The sequence below is a fragment of the Monodelphis domestica genome, chromosome 1, assembly GCF_027887165.1.
Source record: "Monodelphis domestica isolate mMonDom1 chromosome 1, mMonDom1.pri, whole genome shotgun sequence".
NCBI lineage: Eukaryota > Metazoa > Chordata > Mammalia > Didelphimorphia > Didelphidae > Monodelphis > Monodelphis domestica.
Genome location: NC_077227.1, coordinates 92,476,367 through 92,502,104, shown reverse-complemented (window position 1 = coordinate 92,502,104; position 25,738 = coordinate 92,476,367). Strand labels below are relative to the sequence as shown.

At 33.7% G+C, this 25,738-nt stretch overlaps 1 protein-coding gene across 2 annotated transcripts in view; it reads left to right on the top strand.

Annotated features, from left to right (window-relative positions):
• PLPP4 (phospholipid phosphatase 4) overlaps positions 1 to 23,568 on the top strand; it is a 214,206-nt gene extending 190,638 nt beyond the window's left edge. For both annotated transcript variants that reach the window (XM_001376673.5, XM_007478903.3), the window contains one exon: positions 20,791 to 23,568. In XM_001376673.5, the coding sequence (XP_001376710.3) occupies positions 20,791 to 20,990 (200 nt within the window). In that variant the 3' untranslated portion in view covers positions 20,991 to 23,568. The remainder of the gene's footprint in view (positions 1 to 20,790) is intronic.
• Positions 23,569 to 25,738: the final 2,170 nt, after the last annotated feature.

The window sequence follows — 25,738 nt, the reverse complement described above, 5'->3', positions numbered from 1 at the left end:
TCACAATGCTTTCCTGGTGGGTTCCATATCCTGGTACTTCTCACGGGGACATTGCTCAGAATCATCAAACATCAAATTCACAACTATTAATGCTAAGCACATTTTTCATGACCATTCAAAACTCAACTCTGCAAAGACTCAGTTAACTGCTAATTTGTTTTGTCCAGTTTTATCAAATATATCATTCCTGTTTACTTTGGTTTGTACCCTTAGATGTTCTGGCATCTGGAACCTGAGCAGAAGTGCCAATGTGGTCCGGCATCTAGACCCCTCCTCTCTTCTACTATATTTGGTTACTACATTTTTCTTCCCATATGTCAACAATATTATCCACAAAGAATATGATTCCATTTAGAAGAGGTGGAATGATTCTCTGGACCTTAACTTGCTAGGGACGCTTGATTTTGTTAAATTACTCATAGTGCCTTTGTAGGTTGGCTAGGAATGCTTTGTGGAAAGGAGCAGAGAGCATAAATTCCCTGCTCAAGTCTCCAAATTTTGTGGGCAAAGAATCAAAGCAAAAATCATTGCACATTTTATCACTAGAAAATTAGTTTATAAGGGGCAGCTAGGTAGCTCAGTGGATTGAGAGCCAGGCCTAGAGACGGGAGGTCCTAGGTTCAAATCTGGCCTCAGACACTTCCTAGCTGTGTGACCCTGGGCAAGTCACTTAACCCCCATTGCCTAGCCCTTACCACTCTTCTGCCTTGGAGCCAATATGCAGTATTGATTCCAAGATGGAAGGTTAGGGTTTAAAAAAAAAGAAAATAAGTTTATAGCATTGATGCTATGAAAATGTATTGCTCCTTCAAATTTTATATAAGTCAGTGTGCTCTATGTTGTAGTACATAATATTTCTTTAGGAGATAGACATCCCTAGTCAACTGATGGCAATTTCCAGGAACGTTAAAACTTTTGTTAGCATTATTGCATTTCTCTTCCATCCCTGCTACTACTCAAAATCTTTTGATCCCCACTCTGTTCTGTTATAGGTGAACTTGGGGGGAATGGAAAGGTTTTAAGAAGAGACCACACAGTTTTATAAACAGTTTATTAAATAACAGGTAAGGGAAGGACAAGGGATGGGGAAATAACTTACAATTACCCACCCAGATATTAACTAAGATTACTAAATCTGACTGCTAAAGAGTAATATCTTTGGAAAGGGTTTGGTAAGGGGAAGCCAATCCAAGACCCTAGGGAATTTCTCACACACAAGAGTCCTCCTTGGGTCCAGCCAGAAGCTCAGAGGGATGACAGCAATCTCCTGTAGAAAATCCACTTTTCTAGGCAGGTTTCAGCATTGGGAAGCAGGCAATAAATCCAAACAGCCAAAGGGAAGAAAATACTGAGTTTGGGTCCACCCCAAAATCAGTCAGGTATTCCTCTGGTCTATCTTGTGAGCAGGAGAGATGCAGCTTCTCCCTTCAATGGAGTCAAGTCACAATTGACACACCAACTGATTTTTCCAGTAATAGTCTCTGTGTTCAGCACCTGCTCCTGGGAGAGTTCTAAGTGGAATTGGGACCCTGCAACCTCTCGTGCATCTAGCTTTACAAAGTTTCCTTCCTACAATCTCTAATCAAGTTAATAAGATTTTCCTCCTAGATTTGAGACAATCTTAAAAGGCATGGAATCCAACACTCCTTTTTTATACAAGTGAGTAAATTGGGACCCAAACAGGTTACATGACTTGCCTAGGGTCACACAGTGGCAGAGATAGGCTTTGAATCAAGAGAGACCTACTCAAAACATATTTTTCCTACTGTTTCAAGCTGTATATATATATATATATATATATATATATATATATATATATATACACATATACTCAAGAGAGGGCTTGAGAGAAGAGATTAGGAAACAGAGTGTTTGGGAATGTATATCTGAGATCATATTCTCAACAAGGCAAGGATCCAGGACAACTCCAAGGGACTTATTATGAAAAAAGATATCCACCACCAAAGAATGAACAGGAGTCCAAATGCAGATCGAAACATATCAATCTTCTCCTTATTTCCTCCATGAATTTTTCTCTAGTGTAAGCAATATGTATTTTGTTTCACAGCCTATCTCGTATTACCTGACATAGATTTTTGGACATAGCTAATGTGAAAATGTGTTTCTCTTGGATGATCATGTTTATTATAATTTGTTACATATTGATAACAAATCATATATATTATTGTTATGTTATATATTATGTTCTATTGAAAAAAATGAATATAAATGGTAACTATCCTAGAATGTCTTGAAAATAGCTGGACCTATACAAAACCTAAAATGTAGTTAGAGTGGCCCAGCTCTAAGTTCATCACAGCACATGGGGCTCTTGGGCAAGTTTCAAGCTCAGAAGCTTAAAAAATTGGCATTCTATAGCCTACAGTGGAGAAATGTCACACCAAGAATAGCTGCTGTGTGATTAACAGTGTGCATTCAAGCCCTGAAACTCCAGGAATACTAGTGTTAGAGAAAATGAATATGGAAAAAAATTAATGCAGAGAGACATTGGAGCCTGAATCATTAATCTGTTCGAACCTTACAAGCTTTGTGTTTATAGGCTCTGTACAGTGAAATTTTCTAGCTGTGAAGGAGTGGAAAGTACTGCATGTCTTCTTTGACATTAGGGCAATACAGCTAGGGCCCATTTATTTGAAAACAAATCATTCTACCTTTATCCCAAATGTTTGTGACTCATTCAAGATGTTTTTCTAATGATCAAATAGTTTTGTGTTTGTGTGTGTATGTGTGTGTATCTGAGTAAAACTCTAAAGAAGATTAAATTCAGTTCAATTTAATAAACATTTATTAAGTTACTCCTATGTGCCAGGCACTGTGCTGCGAGCTATCACCTGTAAACTTAGGTGTACTAGGTTTGATCTTGGGGATTGCCCCCAAATAATTTCATTTTGGCCCATTTTTGTACCCACACAGAATTTCCCCATGGAAATTCAGAATGTGTCTTATGAATAGGTCTTCATAGATATGAATAAAAGGACTCCTTGCAAGCACTCAAAATAGCAATATGTTTCAGATACAGAACAGTATTTAACTCTAGGAAAATATACAGAAAACAAAAGTGACTCACAGGACTCTACTGCAACCAAGGCATTCTCCTTCCCTGCAAGGAATTTCACAACGACCTTTATAGTAATCTAGCCTTGTACTATTACTCCCCAAGGATTTAGATTTTCCTTACAAAAGAAAAACTGGGAATTGTTAGAGATTAACTCCTGAGATTTTGGTGAGTTTCACCTTTCACTTCAGGGTCTTACACTCTTAAGGTACAATCCTAAGGGTTTGGACTGCTCCTTCCCAGGTACTCATATCAAAGAAAAGCTAAATTAAGGTTTGTAGAGAAGCAACTTCTTTACCATTGGGACCTGTCCTGTTGTAAAGGTTAAAATTAATGGTTGGACCATAATTATATGAAATTATGTGGTCATAAGTATTTATTATATCTTGAGTCAGAAATTTATTTACAAATATTTACAAATAGAGAGGAAACAATAAAGAAGAAGGGAATGTGAGGGGGATAGAGAAATTGTCTATCCTATCAACTCAAATGTTTTGCTCTGGATCTGCTTAATCCAGGCAGACATCAATTAACTCTCAACCAGGAAGGCTGATAGTGAGTAACCACGTGACCTACACAAGATGGAAGCTAGTATCTCCAGAAGCTAGGAAAGGGGTCAGCCTTTTACTCACCCAACAAAGTAATCCAAGAGTCAGAGTCCTAGTAGAAGCTGAGCTCTGAGCTCACAACCAACCCGTATTCTCCAGCAAAGCTCCCTTGAAGACTATCTAAGCCTATCTACAGAAGACAATCTCTTGAGACTATCTTCTCAAAGACAATCTCCCCTGAAGGAGTTTGGGGCTTGATTTTTATGGTGACTTCTTGTGCCTTCCCCTCTTCACAGTTTCCAAATTATCTAATATTGCCATGGGGGTGGGGAAGTGTCTATAGGATCGACTTCTCACCTTCTGAATGTTAAATTCTCATCAAAAAGATTCACAGATTCTCAGCTGAAAAGGTTCACAATTTCCTGATTTGATGTAATTTCTAAGGGTATGAATTCTCTAAATGCCTTGCTAGCTTCTCACCTAGTATTAAGTAGGAAGTTTAATCTTTTGTTGATTCAATTATAAAGAAGACAAGGTGGAGTTAATCCTGTTTTCAGTCTAGTGATGTACTAAGTAGGGGTACTTAAGTTAGTGTTAACTCAGGATAGACAATAGAGTAAAGAATTCTCTTTCATACTATCTGGGTAACACACCATGGTTGTTGTAGGTGGCAAATAGGTGTTTTTAATCACAAACTTTAGAACTAAAAGGTAATTTATTCCTTCTTCTTCTAAATTGTTTAGAATGTTTATTCCTAGGTCATGTATGCTTTTGAAAATTATCTTGATACATCATATAATATACTTGTTTAAACATATTCTCTACCAAGCTGCAATTAAGTCTTTTCAGAAATTTTTGTCAAATACTGTATTCTTCCAGTAATTGACGTCTGTCTGTAAAATTAGCAAATAATATGATATTTTGGTTCTTTGTACTGGGTATGTAAAATAAAAACTTTCCTGCACAGCAGAATCCATATATATAAGCACACTCTGGTGGATTACACAATGCTTCACTAACCCAAATAGCATCTAATTTTGACTTTAAATATCTTTCCTTTATCCAACAACCTCATCTTTCTTCTTTTACTATCAGTTCACATAAAGCTGAAATTCTTGCTTAAAATTGATAATGACATGAATGAAGACATAAAAGTATCCTTGCCGAAATTGTAGACAAATGATGGAGATCAAGGAATGATAAGCTGATGTCTTGGATGACAGAAACAGGATTCAAAAATCTCTTAAGAAGCTATAACAGTGAGTTGGAACTACACACAGAAAATTTAATTGAGATGAATGTAAAGTCCTACATGCAGCTTTGAAACATTATCTGCACAAAGCAAAAAAATAAAAGAGATCTGTTGTGCCAGAAGCTTGTGTGAAAAAAAAAAGAATTAAGGTTTTTCCTTGAAAGAAAGTTCAATAGGAGCAAACAGCATGATACAGTAGCTAAAAAAAATTCAATCTTAGACTACTTTAATTGAAATACAACTAATACATCCTACATTACTGAGGCTATGACTGGGGAATCATTTTCAATTCGGTGAATCACATTTTAAGGGGATTTTGACAAATGGGAGCATTTCAGAAAATCTCCCAGGATCAAATGAGAGAATGGATATAAAGACTTATAGACATGTCAGTTATTATTATTATTATTATTATTATAGGAAAATATGAGGTAGACTAGCTAACCTCAGAGGTCATTTCTAGTTCTGATAATCTATGAAAAGATTAATTAAGGAGATAATGGGTATTGAAATTAGATGAGGAAAGGAAGATGTATAATATGGAAAAGAAAAGTCCCAGGATAGATGTAAGATTTTTCAGAAAATATTTTTATGGGTTATGTGGGTAGCTAGGTGGTATAGAGGATAACAACAATGATATGCATTTACAGAGAGCACATTAAAAACTGGCAAAAACACTTTTTTTTAACATTTTTTCTCAAAAAAAACCTATAAGGTAAGAAAACCTAAATAAATGAGGAAACTGAGACAAAGAGGGTTGCCGAGGGTTACAGAGCTGATTCCAAGCCCAGGTTCTAACCCTTGTACCACTAGGCTACTTCTGATAAAGTATTGGGCAAATTGCTTGATCTCTGTCAGCATCAGATGCCTCATGTGTAAAATGGGGATAATATAAGCATCTGCTTAGCAGGATTGTTGTGAGAATCACATGAAATAACAGGTTAAAATCATTTGAGAAAATAAAGCATTATATAAATGCCAGCTGCTTTTGTATGTGGAACAAGGATTAAACTTACTCTCTGGAATTCCATTATAAAGATTTGAGCCCAGATATCTAATTTCATATCATCTTCCAAAATTATTTTTCACATTAAAAAATTAACAAATATATATGAAATTCAGTTTCTCATATTAAAAAGTTCCGCTAAGAGCTAACACATATATCTTTATTTTAAAACTGCTAACAGCATGCTTCAATGTAAAAACTTTTCAATTCTTGACAAATGTGTGTGACTGTGTGCATATGCTTTAACATCAATGATTTGGTACCATTTTTGTCTGCTGCATAAAATCTGCATATTGTTTATAATACATTGTTTTCATCATTTGTTGCCTTCATTTAAATAGTTGTCATTTAGTATGTTGTTTAAGGTTTCTAAAAATTAAAAATAGTACTAATTTGTCTATATCTATATCTAGACCTATAAAGATAGTATGTAGTCGTCATATATGTGCATTTAAGTGTGTAGGGGCATATGTGTTCCTTGCAACTTCCTTGAGATTATAAACTCAATAATATCTCTGGGTCAAAGATATTTTAGAAATTTTTCACTTGTGATTCCCAATTGTTTTTACAAAATAGACCAATTTACGGCTCTATTACAAATCAATTAGCATGACTATTACTTCACAGTCCCTTTAACACTGAACTTTTCTGTTTACAATTAATTTTGAAATTTTTATTGGCTTAATTGGTTACTTTAAAGATATTTTAATTTTTATTTCTCTTAGTGATTATTAAACCACTTTTAAAAGGTTATTGATAGTTTATTTCTCATATCCTTTGATCAGTTATCTATTCAAGTAATGCTTCATATGAATACCAATTCCCTAAAGATTGGTGAGGTGGTAGAAATTTATTATAACGCTTTAATAAAAATATTTTGTACTTATCTGTGTATTTTCTTCTTATTCAAGCTGTATTGATTTTGTTTGTATAAAAGATTTTGCATTTTACCTCACATTTTAAAATATGCTTCATTTTGCAGCTGGTTACTAGTTTATCATCTATTTAGAATTGTCAAATATATCTCACAATTTCCTCTAATTTTTATGGTATGACTTTTGATATTTAGCTAATATATTTATATGGAATATTCTATGCTATGTAGTTTAAATTATAGTTTAAATCTATTTTCTGCAAATTTTCTTTTTAGTTTTCTTAAAGCTCTCATCAAATAAAGAATTCCTTTTGTAGTGGTATGTTTTCTTCCGCATATCATATACTAGATCCTTGTATGAATTAGCTCCCTAGTCTTTCTGATCCACTTTTATGTGTTTTATTAACATGATGCTAGATAGTTTTGTTAAATATTGGTTTGAAATATTATATGAAATTGGATAATTATAGTCTTCCTTCATTTCTACTTTTTCATTTTCTCAATATTCTTTTCATTTAATGCTTTTATGAATTTAATTGTTTTACCTAACTATAAATTATTACTTTGATAATTTCATTGCTTTAGCATTTGATAGTATAAACATTTTTATTATATTGATATAGGAAAGTCATGTATATTGTATATATCTCATATTATTAGGTCTTCATGGATTTGTGTGAAAACTGTGTTGTTGGGTTAGTAGAAGTTCCCTAAGAATATAGTTAATACTTATATATTTGAATGATATTATGATTTTAAATAATATCTTTTTATTTCTTCCTTATTGTATCTACAAAGAAACCAATAATTATTATTGTAGTGGGTTGAAGAAAGGCTGATGATTTGAAGGCTTTCACTTACTAGAGACTTGAATCTATTAGTTGAATTATTAATTTTTTTGTTGGATTCCTAGTATTTATTTTATGATCAAACCATTTTACTATTTTCAAATGGAGATAATTCCTACCTTCTTAGCCAATACTATCCCCTTAATTAAATTCTGTTGCCTTCTTACTATTACTAGCTTTTGTAGAAAATAATAATAGAAGAGGGACATTTTTACTTCAATAGAATCTTATTGGGAAAAACTTCTAGTTTATCTTCATTAAAGTAATGATTGTTTTTAATTTTAGGTAAATGCTTTTGGTCTTTAAAAAAAGCGCCTTAATGCCATTGATTTTTGACACTTTTACTATAAGTGGGTGCTGCATTTTATTGAAGTATTTTAATATACTTAATAATATAATCATGATTGCTATTAACACACTTGTTTATACTAATTGTTTCCTACTGTTGAAATATCATTGTGTCACTGATAGTAATATAAGTAGATAATAATTAATATTTAGGGGAATATATTACCAATTCTCTTTTTTTGAGAATTTCAAGAATTTCAGATATTAAAAATCAATATTCATTATCAATATTGGTTATAATTCTCTTCTGTTTTATCACTTAAGGGTTTGATTATCAGGATAGAATTTGTGTCATAAAGTAAATGCTACTTTTTTAGAATACTCCCTTACTCTTTCTTTTTTAAAAAAGATATGTATCATAGAATAAAAATGTTTGGTAAATTATTTTTAAATCAGTTTCAATAATTACTGTTTTCACTTTAGATTTCCTTTGCAGATTACTCAATTTTAGAGACATTAGGTAGATTCCTGTTTTGTCCAGCTAGATGTTCTATTTATTTTTTTAGAAAATAATCTAGTTCATTTTTTTTAAAAATTGTTGATATATAACTATAGAATTTTAAAAATTATTTTTTTTCTTTTTCATTCATGTCTTAGCAATTTTTTTCTTCTTTTTTTGCATCAGTTTAACTAAAGGTTCATTGTTAGACAAAATATATATAATTGAGTATCATTTCAGTTGTTTTTTTAGTTTTGCATATTTTTGTTTTATTCATAAATTAATCTTCTTTCCTTTTTGAGGTTTATTAGTTTGCTAATTCTCTAGAATTTTTAAATTGTATATTCAATTGATTAGTTTTCTCTGTTTTTAACATTTCCATATAATTTTTTTTCTGAATGATTTCCTGTAATGCGGTATTCTGGAACTTTGTATGATCATTTTTTACTCAGGTTGGCTTGCTGAGTTCTGTTTTGAAGGTCAAGTGATTTGGTCTATAAAAAACATGTGTTGTTTTTTTTTATTTATTGCACTTTATTTGTTCTCCATGCTTTGCATGTTCTTGTCTACTACTCATTTCAGAGAGTCTATTGTTTATTTTAGATTTTCTAACCTACATAATTCTAAAGTGTCAATTTTCATTCCTATGTTGGCATTCTTCTTTGAGAGATCAAATTTCTATTATTCTGTCTTCCATTAATTCTACTGTTAAAGCTTCCAAACCACTCTAGAAAGTCTGCTTTCTTATGGGAATTTGTTATTGAATTATTTTTGGTTAATGTTACTTATAATAGCAATCAGAGTACTTTAATGGATCATTGATATCATCAATCTGGTAGTTTCCTCTAACAGAGCAAATCAGAAGTCATCAATAGCCATTCTGTATGACCTGTGCAGGTTTCAAACAGGGGGATAACCCAACTTGCTGCAGGTCTTCCTTGATTTATCCTCACATTGTGGGGAAGCCAGAGGAGGATGCTGATTGTCATCCCTCTTGCTTGCCAGATGTCCAACCCATCTTCTCTTCCTGCCATACAACTCCTTTATGATGTCCTCTGCCCTCATGTTCTTCAGAATGACCTGTTGGTCATATGTTGCATCTGACTCACACCCACTATCCAAATCTCCATTGACCTGTTTGAAACTCCTCATCATTTCTTCTGAGGCAATTGAATTTCCACATTTCACTGCCAAATAGCAGAAGTTAATAAAATGTCACTCAGGAAAAGATGGGTCTTTGATTTCCTGTGATACTTGGGGTAAGTAAAATGACCTTCTGTTTCTGGAAAGCAATCAAGCCAGCTCTCTTCCTCCTTGTTTGTAGAGTGCATCCCAGATATACATACCATTGGACATGCCTTTTAGAGCCTTCATACACATATATGTCTATATCTAGGCAACAGGCATTTTTCATCCATCTAATCTTTCCATGGGGATGGCAAGACAAACTCCCCTAAGTGATTGCAGATCCCTCCTAAGGGGCCCTGAATGTCATGGGATTCGAAGCGTTCGATGAGATTATATCTGGAGTAGCACCTAGAACACCTCATCATCCACAGGAAACCTCTACTTGACCTAGACTCTACATTGGGTCTTTTCTATCACAGTAGTGATTTATCTTTTGTTGCTCTTAGTCATTTTCATCATGTTTGATCCTTCATGACCTCCTTTGGGTTTTTTAGGCAGAGATGCTGGAGTGGTTTACCATTTCCTTCTCCATCTCACTTTATAGATGAAGAAATGAGACAAACAGTAAGTGACTTACCAAGGGTCACACATCTTGTAAATGTCTGGAGCCACATTTGAATTCAGAAAGATGAGTCTTCCTCACTTTAAGCTTAGAATTCTATCCACTGTGCCAACTGTGCCATCTAGTTGCCCCAGTGACTAATTTAGGTAGCACAATATCCCTGTTTTAATAATCAGAAGGTCAATGAACAGTGTTATTTCTATTGTTGCATTTTCAATGAGATGCCTTCAGAAAAGACTTGTGGGAGTACTTGCCAAGCCTTTCTAGGGCTGCTTTCTTCCTCTGTTGTTCATCTGCTACCAAGTCCTCACCTGTAGCACCAAAAAGATGTTACCTGCTTGGTGGTCACACATTGATAAACCTTGGCAGACAGACTATGCCAGGGGAAGGGCAACAGCTTCAAATCTGTTGGTGAGTTGGGGTGGGAGGCATGTCTACCTTGAGCATGTGAAGAGGCAGATGAGAACAATGTGCCACAAGAGCCATGAAGGCAGCAGAAGTGGGCACTGTGGAGTACTTAGAGCTTGTTTAGACATTGAAGAAGCCAAGAACCTCATCAGACATCTTGAGTTTTGTTTTGCCCCTGGACTTTCATGACCTAGATGAGAGAATGAGGCCCATGACTGTGTAATTCTGCTTCACTTAAATCCATTTTATGCACAAGTCAAAAGACATGACCAGTGATGTCATTTTGGTCCTATTTAAGTATGAAGGACAACAACCAGCCAACTAACATTTACCATGGAACCCTAAATGATCTCAATGTATGGACTGGAGTCTTTTTGCTATAAAAGAATTTGTAAGATGTTTTTCTAGTGAATCAAATGGGTTTTTTCCCAGAATTAACAATTAGCAGAGTAGGATTTTATATTATCTATGACTATGACTTTTTAGTTATATGGCAAAGATAGTGAGTTCATGGTCAATTGCTGAATGTTGATTTAAAAATCCTGCTTTTTTATTAATGCCCTCATTGATATTTTTCTCACTTAGCATATAAATGATTATCATAGACAGTAGACATGTAGTTAGTGTTAGTATTTAGTAGTTAATGATGTTTTCTCAGCTACTTGTTTTTTTATTATTTTAATAATGTCTGAAATTTTTCCAATCCTTTGAGATTTTACCCTTTTTCAGATGTCATATATTGGTTTCACAATATACTTTTTTTGACCTTCAGCATATATTTCCAGCATAAATTTATATGTGAAATAATCCAGATGTTTTCCCCACCTTTGTTCTCTCTAGTGGCATTTATACCTCTTCTAAAAGCACCTAAAGGGAAAAAATATATAAAAGGACCTAAAGGCTTCAATGTTAGGGTCTACATGTGATGGTGTCCATGGTCTTTGATGGGGGAAACAATTTATTGAAATACTTTTTTCCCATATTTTCTCATTCTTCTGTTTCCTTCTTTCATTTCCATTCTTGAATGCCCTTGGAATTTGTCTATCTTGCCAAGTATTCTTTAAACATATTTTGGGTAGCTAAGTAGATAGAGCACTGGTCCTGAAAATGTAACTTTAGACATTTATTAGCTGTTTGGCTTTAGACAAGTCATCTAACCACCACCTATCTCAGTTTCCTCATCTGTATAATAGGGATATTAATTGAACTTACCCCTTGGGATTGTTGTGAAGATGCAATGAGATCAGGTTAAATGCTTAGCACAGTACTATATAAATCCTGCTCTTGTTGTTTTTATCCTTCACAGTTCTCTCCTGTATAGGAATATACTTCTAATGATGTCCCATTATCATTCATAATATTTTACAAATAAATTTATATTCTTACCCAGCATTGCTTTTGGCAGTCACATCTCTCTCTTTCTGTATCTGGCAAGAAAGTGAGATGTTTACTGATGAAAATGCTTTCTGGGCTCTTTTGGTCTCCTTGTTCAGGTGATAAATTTGCATAGGTTAATTCTCTGTTGTGATATTATTATAGCCAGTGTCAATTCAGGGTAAATGCTTTAATTGTATGAATTGTTCTCACTAATATTCTTTCTTCTTGTTTATTGTAAATTCTGATCTTGGTTTGTTGAGTCAGTGATCTGACTGCACTCAGAATGCTTACTTGGGAATAACTCTTACATCAGTAATGTGCTTTTCTCTTGTCTGTTAAAATTTAGTCAGTTTTTGATCCTTTACAATATCACGTGATGATGTCACTATTTCTAGCACCTACCAATCTTTTTTTTTTTTGAAGAAAATGTTCTTCTAATAAAGGGATGAAGCACTTATGTTATTATATACAAATTTCTCTCATTTCTTTCTCCAGATCACACTTTCTCATATATCTCTGCCCATTCTCACCTTCTACTTTTTCTCTGAAGTCAGCAGGCGTCAGAATGTATGTTCATGTAGTTTGGAATCTCATCATTTCTTCAGAGATTTTTAAAGATAATAATAACTAATATTTGCACAATGTTTGATCTTTTTCATTTGAAGAACTTCACATATTATTTAATTTGATCTTTACAATAACCCTATTAAATAAGAAATGCAGAGGTTATGACCCTCATTTTGAAGTTTGGGAAACTGAGGCTTAAAGAAATTAAAATATATGCCCATGGTCACATATTTCCTTCTTAGAAACACTCTTTTTTAAATGGAATTTGACCTGCTTTAAATGGAATTAACTTATTGTTTGCTCATTCTGGATAAAGTCTCTGAAAATTAATAGAATTGGAGAAAGGGACATCTCTACTAGAAAGCCATTAAAGAAAATAGACAGTGCAGTGAATCAAAAGTGAAATAGGTCATTATTGAATTTAATTACTATTCTCCTAGAAAACTAATAATATTTTGGATTTGGTGTACTTTGTGTGATATAAATTAAATTCAGATAACTTCAGCTTCCAGGACATGTGATTGTATTTGTGTGGGTATTCCCTTGACTGAAGAGGTAGAAAACATGTATAAAAATTATGTAAATAAACTTTTTACTATCCTTCTTACTTATAATTACATCTTAACTTTGTTGTTGATATTTCACATACTAATGAAAAATGATGAAGCATATACAAAAATATCTTTTTACTCTCATGCCTCTAAAATAATATAGAATCCAATTTAGTGTCTTTTATTCAATGATCCATATTGCATATGGTAGGGGAAGCATAGAAAGCTAAATTATTTGTAGGTTTTATTGTTTGGCTCATTTAATGGCAAATGATTTAAATGCAAAGAGCTTAGTATGATTTTAGAAAGATTATATCAAATAATATCTTAAGTATATGAGGGAGCATTTTCCAGAATCTCAGTAGTGTTTAACATTACAACAACAATTTAAAATCCAAAATTATATTATAATTGAAATCAAGGCAAACTGAGACACGAAGATACAAGCATGATCAATTTATTGACAAGGAATACATTTGCCAATAAAAAGGATCTTAGAGTTCTCAGCAAAGCTAAGACCTTGAAATAGGTTTCCATCCATTTTTAAGAGATCAAAAGAAGCACTTAGAAAATAATAGGCAGCACTGTAGGAGGGATAACAGTGTGATTGATTACAAAAGTCTGTAGTGTCATAGATGAGGAAAACAATATGATTGATTATGCAATCTGAAACATTACAAGCATAAAGGACAATATGATTGGCTGGAAATTAGAAATGAGGAGACTAGCCACAATCCCTCCTTCCTTCCTTTTGCTAAGAAATGTTCATTGTTTGAATCTACCTATAGGACAGTTTAACAAGCGTGAATGAGACTACCTTGTTTAACAAATTAAAGTCCTGGCATTCTCTTGCATCCTTCAAGGATAACAGATTTCCTTGACATATGAATATAACACTGATTAGTAGGAGATCTAAACTTCTAAACTTGGCACATAGACAATAAGTGATTAACAGGAAAGTTTCCAATTTTAACTCAGACAAATGAAACATGATTTTGACAGTTATAAAAATGTTGACAGTGATACAAGATGGAATCAATAATCAAATACCATTTGCATAATGACACTGTAGGTACTTTGCCCCTATTTTAAAGATAAGACACTTCTGTTTCAAAAAGGATAATAAATAACATGAACATAGAGGGTCACAGATCTAGCAAGTGTGAGAGTTGCATTGAACTCCAGGTTTACCAGACTCCAAATGCAGTACACTTTCCATTCTGTGACATATCTTCAGAGGCTGCAACTATGCATTAAGAACGCTATTCTGGTAGACTGAAAAAAGGAGAAATTAAAAGAAAAGACAGATGAAGAGTTATTGCAATTAACTTGGAAAAAGGAAATGAGAACTAGAACTCAATTGTTGGGAAATGCAGTTGAAAGGTGGGGAATGAATTTGGCATCTTGATGCTTGAAAGTCAGTAGAAGTCCTAACAAATATTAAATATCAAGAGCATTTGTGATTTGACTCTGGTGTAGAATCTTCATTTGCCAAGGAAAGTTACAGCTTTTCTTTATAAATTAGTTAGTAAATTCTAGAGAGTTGCCTAGGGCATAAAGAGTTTAGATGACTTTCTTAGGGTCACACAACTAATACTTTTTCAAAGGTAGGATCTGACAAAGATCTTTCACTATGTCTTTATTTATAAAATAAGCTTTCTTCCCTTTGCTCAAGAACACCAGTTTAGTCCCTGCTCAAGAAATATTCAGTCTTCTTCCTGGATAAGAGATGAGGAAATAACATCAACTTCTGAAACTTTAAAGGAATCATTGAAATTCCTTAGAGCTCAATTTTCCCATTCTTCAAAATCTGGCAGTTGGCTTTTCAGGACCACTTCAACTCTAAACCTTAGAGTATAGTGGACAGTGCTAGATTTGGAATTAGAGGAATTTAAATTCTAGCCCTGTCACTTACTATGTGTGACCTTGGAAAAATGATTTTATCTCTCTGAATCTCTTTGCTCATTTGTAAAAAGAAGGGGTTGGATTAGATGGCCTTGAAGGTAACTTCTAGTTTCAAATCTTACAGTCCTATGATTTCTGGAGAGGCAGACTACAGGTATCGTGTTGGTAGGACAATTGATTTTGCTCATTTGTTTTTCTTTGTTATAAGAGAAGAGTCAATTGGGGTATATTATTTGGAAATGACTGTAATTGCCAAATGAAAGGCATGAATAAAACTTTTAAAAACAAAATGAGTCTCAATGAAATACTAACATTTCCTAATTGAAGCATTTCCATAATTTTTATTCAAAATATTAGTTGTTAGAGGACTTCTTTGTTTTCCTTTTAAAAAAATATTTCTCAGAAGAAATTGGAAGATTCTTCTTTATTCAGCTCACTTCACTTGATCATATATTGTGGGTAAATAAAATTATACATGTAGCTAATAGTGTTATTATGGTTTTGTAAAAAGATCTTAAATATTACTTAATGCACAATAATAAAAATGCTAGTGATAAGTAGAGCTTTTAGAGCACAAACCAGGTAATAAGCTAAAATATATTATATCTTGCTTAAAAATAATTGTGAAACCTTTCCAAGAGATTGATCAAAAGTTGAACAGTCCATAATTTCATTAATATGATCTCATAGTGAGGATGGCATAAATATGCACACATTCTATTTTGTTTGACTGAAAGCAAAGCAGAAGTCAGATTACCAGGGAATGAAAACCAAGGACAATGAAGAAATGGAGATAATAAAAAACCACTATTTTTAGAAGTTTGGGCATAAAGAAGAACAGAGGGAAAGAATAAATGATAGCTTAAGGGGTAGCATGGTAAAGGAAAGGTTTTTTGTCTTTTTCAATGACTTATTATTGTTCAGTCATTTCAGACATGTTTGATTCTTCAGTCACTCCTTTTGGGATTTTCTTAGCAAAGACAGTGGAATGGTTAGTCATTTCCTTCTCTAGCTTATTTTAAAGATGAGGAAATTAAGGCAAACAGGGTTAAGTGACCTGCTCAGGGTCATACAACTAGTAATTAATTGAGACCAGATTTGAAATCAGGAATTATTCCAAACTACAGGTCCAGTGCTCTAGACACCATAGTGTACTACCTAGTTACCCTTTTACGGTGAGGAGAGGATTATGGTGCCCTAATCTTAGCCAAAAACAATAAGGAAAAATGGATACAATGAGAGAGATTTATCCCATATGAGAGAGCAATTTGTCATGTATCTCAATTAATTAATATTTTTTCTTCTCCTTCAAGCCAAGAGGACCTGGGTTCAAGTCTTGCTTTTTACATAAACCATTTATGTGGTCCTGGGCAAGACAATCTCTTGAGATCTTCCTTGCCAGATTTTACCCTTTTCCCAGTCTAGCATCACTTTTCTCAAAAGCATGTTGCCTAAAGCTAATATTTCAATTAAGTCACTCACTTGTATATCATAGTTATTTTTCCTCATATTATTGCAAATGTATGACCCTCTGAATACATACACTATGTTATTTGTATATTCCCAAGATTGAACACAAAGAATTTTATGAATAGTAGGTGGCACAGTGGATAGAGAGCACTCAAACTAATATCAAGAAGACCTGAGTTTCAATCCTTCCCAAGATATTTACTAGGTGTGTGACCATGGCAAGTCATTTAGCTTCTCTTAGAATCAGTTTCTTAAATATGTATGTATGTCATTCATCCAAATAGTATTTCTATTGCTGTATATGTTTTCTTGGTTATACTCATTTCACTCGTCATAACTTCATGTAGATAGTTCCATTCTTTGTCAAATACTTTGTAAAGTATTGGGATTAGTTGTTCTTTAAATGTCTGATAGAATTCACTTGTGAATCCATCAGGCACTGGTACTTTTTTCTTTGGGACTTCCTTGAAGGCATGCTCAATTTCTTTTTCTGAGATGTAATTATTTAAGTATTTATTTTCTCTTTTGTTAATCTAGGCATTTTATATTTTTGTAAATATTCATCCATTTCACCTAGATTATCATATTTATTGCCATATAATTGGGGATAGTAGCTATTAATAACTGTCTTAATTTCTCTTCATTAGAGGTGAGACACCCTTTTCATTTTTGATACTATTAATTTGATTCTCTTCTTTCTTTTTTTTATTAGATTTAGCACTACTTTATTTTATTTATTTTTTTTTCAAAGTACCAGCTCCTGGTCTTACTTATTAGTTCATTAGTTATTTTGCTTTTAGTTTTATTAATTTTTCCTTTAATTTTTAGGATTTCCAATTAGTTTTTTATATGAGGATTTTTAATTTTTTCTTTTTCTCATATTTTAAGTTGCAGGTCCATTTTATTGACCTCCTCCCTCTCTATTTTGTTGATATAAGCTATTTCCACATTAAAAAAATTAATCTACTTTTTATTTCTTGTATCACAGTAGTATTCCTTCATAATCATATGCCACAACTAGTTTATTGACTCATTTTCTTCTACAACTGTAAAATGGAGATAATTGTGCCTCCTTTGCCAAATTATTGTGAGAATCAAATGAGATTCCACATACATACATACATACATACATGCATGCATATATATAGCACTTCATAAAACTCAAATACTAATTATTATTATTTAAAGGGCATCTGTTGAATTGCATTTGAATTAATGACTAAGCAAAATGTTTGCACTTGGAACACTTAGAAGAGTGTTCAGTACAAGTTGAATTTGTATTAAATTACCATTCCCTTTCACAGATACTGCCAAGCCCATGGGTATGCTATATACACAAAGTCAGTGAATTGGAGAATACTCTGACTGTCAAATGAAATGGAATTATACTGTTTAGTATGGAGAAACTTAGCTAGGTGAGAGGAAAAGGAGACCAAAGGTAACACAGCAGCAATCTTATCAAAATTTCTTTCCAAAGAAAAACCTTCAATGTTACACAACTGTGTGGATTTTTAAAAATATGCTTTACGCATATCTTTTGTTTTTATATCAGTCATTTCTGGATATCTACTTATCCTCTACTGACCTGGTATATTATACCCTTCTTTGTAACAAAGAAAATAAATTTTAAAATGAAAACTGATATAGAAATTGCACTTCAAAATCTACACACCATCATGCTCTCATAGCCTCCTTCCTCCCTGCCAAAAGAAGGAGGCATATCTATGTTTTTAAAGAAAATAAAAAATATTGTTTCAAGTCCTCTGCAGTTTGGCCTGGTTATTCACAAGGCAATCCATTTGCCACCAGGCTCACTGAGACTTCCTTCATGAAATTGTCCATAATCCTCCTGAGTTCAAAATAATTTTTCTTTATTTGGACTTCTCAAAGAATTTTGCATGCATCTCTCTGATGAACTTAGTTATATTTGTTTCTTTTTTTTATGTATTGAAACTTTTCAGCACTGTTCTATGATAAGGTTCAAAAGATTTATAAGTAATGGATTCAAACATATTAGAATGATGGCCATTCTCTTCTTATGAATAAGGAGTTCAAACAGGAAGGAGTACAAACTATGAATAGATATATAAAAAATGCTTCAAATTACTGATAATTAGAGGAATATAAATTAAAACAAACATAAGGTTTTACCTCACACCCATCATATTGGAAAAAGAAATAAAAATAGAAAATGACCATTGGTGGTGATATAGCAAGAAGACCTTTGAATTGTTGGTGGAATTTTAAATTGCTCTTGGCATTGCTCTCTAGGGCCAAACAGATTAAGTCTAATACCTTATCAACATGAAAATTGTTATTAAAATATAGTAGTCATGTCTCTCTCTCCCACCATTTCAATCCAAGTTTTCTTTTCTCTAGTTTTCCTTTGATCTTTGTATGCCAATGATGCAAGACTCCTTTTTGTTGTTCTTCTTTGTACTGTTTACTGAAGTCCTTCTTGGTGCTCAGAATGAAACACAATATTCTAGACAAGTTCTGATGAGGGCAGATTACACTGAGACTATCATCTCCTTGGAATTGGAAACTATATCCTTTTAATGAAGTCTGAGATCACCTTAGCTTTTTTTGAGTGCCATATAATACTATTGACTCATATTGACCTTGAAATCCACTAAAACCCCCAGATCCTTTTCAGAACAACTGCTACCTGTCCTTGTCTGTGCTCTATTGAATTTGAAAAGTTGATTTTTTAATGCTCAGGTTCAATATTTTATATTTATGTCCATTGAATTTTAAAAGATTAAATTCTGCCCAATACTCTAACCTGTCAAGATCCTTTTGGATCCAGTCATCCAATATGTTAACTACACTTCCCATCTTTGTGTCATTTGTATATTTAATGGGGATACAATCTGTGTATTTTCTGTGTATTTATTCTGTGTATTTATTCAAGTCATTGATGAAAATGTTAAAGAGCACAGGGCCAAGTACACATCCCTGAGGTGCTCCAGGAAAGATCTCCTGCCATGTTGACATTAAACCTTTATCCTTTGAGTCCAGCCATCCAGCCAGTTCAGAATCCACCTGATTGTAGTAACACCTAATCCATATATCCCTGTCTTCTCATTCAGAAGAGATTTAGATAATGTATCAAAAGTCTAGCTAAAATCTTAGGTAATGGTATCCATTTCATTCTTCTCATTTACTATTTCAGTAATTCTATTAAAAAAAAGGAAATGAGGTTAGTCTGGCATGACCTATTATTGATAAAGTCATTCTGACTTTTTATAATCACTATTTCCTTTTCTAGATACTTGCCAAACATCTCTTTAATGATCATCTATTTTATACTTTTCAGAAGAGTCTATGAGGAATTGACAACCTAAAGTATGTTCTGGAGAGACGGTTAATTATAATAGGTAAAAAAAGGAGAAAATTTAAAAATACTAACAATTTATTTCCTCAAAGGCTGAGTTTAACTTTTATCTTGAAGAGACATATGAAAAAGATTCTTAAGAAATTTTAATCAGTATAGTGAATGAAATTAATAGTGCATTTGTCTTTCCAAGTGTGAAGAAAAGTCATCTACTATCAAAGAGAAGATTCAAAATGATTCTGGCTGTAGACTTTTTCATCACTAAAATATTACATATAATATCTATACCTTAATTTAATATCACTTTCATTCTTAATTTATATATTCAGCATAATTAATATTTATTTAATCATAGAAAACTAAGAGATTTAATATATAATGATGAAAGAATAATTACTATTGGCAAAGGAATCTTTTCCAATTTATATGAGAAATAACGAAGTAGAATGGGGTAGAATCAACTGATTAATAAAAAAGAGGTTGCAATTTCATGAATTAACAAGAAAATATGAAAATGGTTCAGGATTATTCTAGAGCTTTTAATGATTTAAGATTTAATATGAGACTGAATCAAATGGAAGACTGAGTGAGCTATAAGTATATTAGACCCCCACAAACCATACTAGATATTGATATTGAAACTAAATATAAAAGAAATAGAGTTTTATATATTTGTCCTATTTTTCTTTTCTATTTTTATTTGTTTAAATTCATAATAAAAAAGAAAATTTAAAAAGTATTATTTCCTGAAAATAACAAATAATGAATTATGTAATGCTTTATGGTTTGCAGAACAATTTACTTACATTATCTCATTTGATCTTCCTAAAAACACTATGAAGTAGGTGCAGGTATTATTCCCCCATTTTACAGATGAAAAAACTGAGGTCCAGAGAGGTTAAATATTACATAGGATTATACTTCAAGTGAATGTTGCTAGGTGTAGAACAATTTCTTTCTGACTCCACGTTTACTTTTTAAGAAGGCATTATTGAAACATAACATGCTTCTTTTAAATTTTTTTTTCTACCTAGATTCTTTCGTTGGTGGAGTAATTGGCCTCATTTTCGCTTATGTTTGCTACAGACAGCACTATCCTCCTTTGGCTAACACAGCTTGCCATAAACCTTATGTCAGTCTTCGAATTCCGAGCTCTCTGAAGAAAGAGGAAAGACCTACTGCTGATAATGCTTCTGGGATGCCACTTGAGGGAATAACAGAAGGACCAGTATGACTATTGCACAGGCACATTGAGACATTTTAACTCTGGTCATATCCTCTATCTTTCCCCTTCATAATATCATAGAAGAGATTTCTTATAGTTTGTTTTTCCTCTGTTGTTTTCTAAAGTTATCCTTTGAGTGATCTCCTTGCTTCCATTTTGAATTTGGAGTATTCACTGTTTGTTTGAGATATCTATTATCAATTTATTTGAGTTGGCAAAGAAAAACTAAAAAATTGTGGGTGTTAAAGGGAGGAAAAATCAAGCAAATCAACAACAACAACAAAAAACCTGGTTCAGGTGTTAAAGTAAGTATCCAAATGTGACTTTGGTATCAGCTTCATTTGGTCAACTCCTTTCTCTAAAATGTTAGATGTAATGTAATGACAACATTATTGTGTTTTCACACTTGTAAAACAATAAAATCTCCACCTGAAATATTTTGTGCTCATCCTCCCATTTGGCAGCACTCTTCTGAATTAACAAGGACAGCATCATACTTTATTGAGGCCTGACTATTCCACCCCTGGCATGAATCCCATTTTGTCTATCAGTAGTCTGGATAACTATTCTAGCATGGGAACCCTTGGAAGGTTTCTGAGTCATCAGATTGTCACAGCATCTGTCTCTCAGATGGGCCAGAAGATATTTGCTTTGGCCTCAGCATTTTCAGGGCTCTTTGAGCCATTAACTTCAGAAGAGACTATTAGGGTATAACTTCAAGAGCAGATCACCAGGTGCAATAAAAAAAAGAAAGTATGGGCTAATGATGGGGGAGGAAGAACTTGTTTTCTAGGGCTGCTGGTTTTTCAGAATTTTTCCTCTAATAATCTGATTCCTGAAATGTCTTGTTTAATAGGTGAAGACCTCAATAACTGAGGTCACAGTTTCCCATAACCATTTTTAGGAATTGCTGATTTGTTCAACCATGATGAACACAATAATATGATGCCCTGTCGTCCATTTTACTGAATAAGAAACAGAGCCTTAACATAGAACTGAAGCAGGAGCTCAAGGTCACCAAAAATGAATGAAGTGAGTCTGTAATACCCTGCCTTGGAATTCTGAGTTCTCTGTGATGCTCTATGCTTTTTCAAATATAAGAGACCCCTGATGGGAAAACTAGTTCTGTTTCCTCCTCAGTAAGAAGGGGGTCAGTGGAATGATAATAATTAAAGTATCAGCTTAAGAGAAGCATTTGGATTCTTCCATTCCCTTTTTTTACTTTTCAAGTTGTCTAGACACAGCAGGTCCATGGAGTAAAATGTTAATCCTCAACTAATGTTTTTCATTAAGATGTACTATTCCATTCAGCTAAGCATATTTGGGGGTATATCATGTGGCCCTCCCAAACCAGGAAATTTCAGTGAAATCATTAATGCCCAAAGGAATGTCCCTTTCCAGCAGCTGGCTAAACAATGTTTTCTAAAGACCAAAGTAGATTTATAAATTGATGCTTGACAGCAGGACAAACTCCTGTCTCAATCAGTTGACTGGGGTAATCAGTCATGATTATTCTCCACTACCTTATCTGGCATTTATAATAACTATTCTGCATGGGCTGAACAAACCATGACAGAGGAGAACAGTACTGCCAGTTACAAATCCTATTTCTTTTGCAGATGCCTCAGATCTGTAGCCATGCAGTGAGATGAGCATTTCTCTCAGAGGGAGAAACTGTGTAATTAAATGACTTTGATCTGAAATCAGCCTAGTCATTTCTTCAAATATTTTCTATGTCACAGTTGAAAAGAATTTTAGAAACCAAAAGAAAGGAGTTCAAAGAGCAATTTATTTAGGCCAACTGTCTAGAAAACTGAAAAACTAAGTAGACCTTCTGATACAATGTGAAGCAGATTGATGTTCTGGTTAAACAGTGGGCTGTAGGATCAGGAAGATATAGATTCAGGGTCTTTCTTGGATACATTCTGGCAAAGGAACTATGGGGAAGTTATTGTAACTTCTCAGTGGTCCCAGGTTACTCTAGAAGACTAAAAATTACAGATGAGTTGCTGATTCCCATTGATGGAAGGAGTTTCATCATTGAGTATTTTCTAGTCTAATGAAATACTTCCCTCTTCTCAGAAAAATTTAAAATTATATTGAAATTTGATGAAAAAAAGACATTTAATGTGATTTTTCAATTGAATGTGACCAAAAGAACTTTCTTAATAAAGAGCTTTGAATCAAGGACCATAAGGGCTTAGGTCTGGTGAACAGTGGCTCCTTAGCAGCGGTGCAAAAGATTTACAGTACAATTAATGAGTGGAATGTACATGCAGCCTACTTATATTTAAGAGTGAATGGTCAAAAAGTATTCAAAAGCCAGCAAAGAATCAAGGACTTTTAATGGACATCATTAAATGGAAAGTCTTCAAAAAGACCATGTAAGAGTTTGATTAAAGAGCAATTAAAGTTACTATGAGCATAATAACAGGAAACTTCAAGAAGGATCATTAAGAGCAATCATTACCAGCCCAAGCCAGCATAGAAAAGGCAAATTTGTGGCTCCATGTATTTTAATTTCATGCTCTATTAATGTGAAGGTAATGTAATGCTGTGTGCACCAATAAAACAGCACATGAATGTGGGTTTTTGTACATTTGCAATTTTCTTTTTTTGGTATTGCTAATTCAGTCTTTTTAGTAATTCATTTTTATACAAGCTATATTGCTTAAAATCTGTTATATGACAAAAAGGAAGTAAGATAATGGTAGAAGCCAACAGACCAATGAGCTGAGTTTCATTGGGTGTCTATACCTTCTGAGGAAGAGGGAGGGGAAAATGATATCAATATATCAGTAACTTGAGTAAATAAGCTTGGAGAGAGCTCCCATATAAATACAAGAGTGAATATTGGCTCCCCATATAAACTGTCAATTTGGAAAGAAGTAAGCATAAAAGTCACTCATGCAGGGCAGAGGAACCAACTGCTTATAATCAGTGTCATCAGAGTATGATTGAAGACAGCAAATAAACACCAACCAAATTTGAGGAGACAGAAATATCTTTTGGTTGATGGGTTTTAAAACACTGGACATTTGTTCAGAAGAAATGAAATATTTGCAGTCTTTGTAGATGGTATTTCATAGGCAACAAATCGTGATAAAGCTGAGGACCCTGGGACATTTCCTGCATTTGTGATAGGTTCCTATTTCCCTTATTAACTCTTTTATGAATTTGTGTATTTTCCTGGGTTTTTCTTCAGCATCCAGGAAGCTGGTTCTGTCTGTGTGTGCATGTGATGTACTTGGGATTTAATTATTATATCCAGAGAATTCTGGGGGGAAATTCCACTGATTGATCTCTGGCTAGCAGGAATCATGGAGGTATGCCACTTGGGTTGGTAAGATCACAATGAAAATTAGTGACTGATTATAACAACAAACCCACCTGGATGAAATTTTTCTCACTCCTTTACAATTGGGGATTAGGACCTAGGGAAGGAGGTAGTTTGTCATAGAGATCACCTGGGGGTCATGCATCTGTGTCTCAGTTTTATATAGAGAGAAATTTAATTTTACAAATCATCTAAAAATGATAGGGCTCTTGGGAATTGGTTCATGCTACCTGAATTCTAAAGAGGTTTTTAGAAGCAATTATTTCACTATCTTTAATGAGAAATATTTCTAGCTAAAAACCAAGTTGAGTTATTTACTCTATTCTGGTTGTTAGGTCAATTTTGGCAATGACATTAGAACCCAGATTTGTTTGATGAGTATAGAATCAGGGCAAAGGAAGTTTGTTAGATTTAAAATGGTTGAGGTCTTAAACTGTAGTGATTAAAATAGTGGAAGATATAAATTGTGACAGATATAAGAGAGGGTGAGTAAATTTGACTGCAGAAAATATGTTTCACTACAGTGTCTTGGGTTTTAAATCAAATATAAGGTGGTCACCAGGGAAATATTCCCAATTATTCAAATACCCAAGTCAACTGGGTTTATAGAGATTTTAATTAATACAAATGTGGAATTAAAGAAAAGAGAGAAAGAAAGAAAAAGGAAATAAGTATGAAGGGCCTTAAGCCAACATGGCCTAGACCTGAGTCTTAAGAGAGAGAGATCAGTCAGTCAGTCTTTTAACACTCACCACAAGGTCTGTCTAAGCAAGGATTCTAGTGACACCAAGCCAGCTCCATCTCAGCTGACTTCACCAGAGAAAGTTCCAGCCAGAGTCCTCCTTAAAGAGCCTTCCAGCCAGAGACTGTTCCAAAGGACCTCTCTCCAGAGCCTCCAGAGGGACAGAGTCCCCTCAGAGGAGCTCCAGCAAGACCTCCTTAGAGATTGTCCTCCAAGAGCTTCCCTTCTCCAGAGCCTCTCTCAAGAGATTCTTCCCAAGCGATCCTCCTCAGAGATCCCCCAAAAGGATCATCTCTCAAGAGATCCTGCTTTTTCTTATATAGGGGTTTTTCTCCTATGTCACCTCCCCTAAGTCCTTACATCTACCAATTACTGTAGACGTTTTCCAAAGGACTGCCCATCTGAATTCCTGCTAAGTCGACAAATCTCCTCAGTAAGTCTGAACCAGAAAAAAATGCTGCTGTGTCGACTAATCTTCTCAGTAAGTCTGAACCAGTGAAAACACAGCTGAGTCAACTAATCTCATTAAGAGAAAACTTGCCTGACCCTTTTAGGTACCTAGCATCTCATTGTATCAATTCTAAAAAACAGGCATGGCTCAAAGAACTCCTTGCCTTATTATAAGCATGGGTCCAAGTACTTTCATTGTTTAGCAAGGAGTTTTCTCCCTCAAAGCAG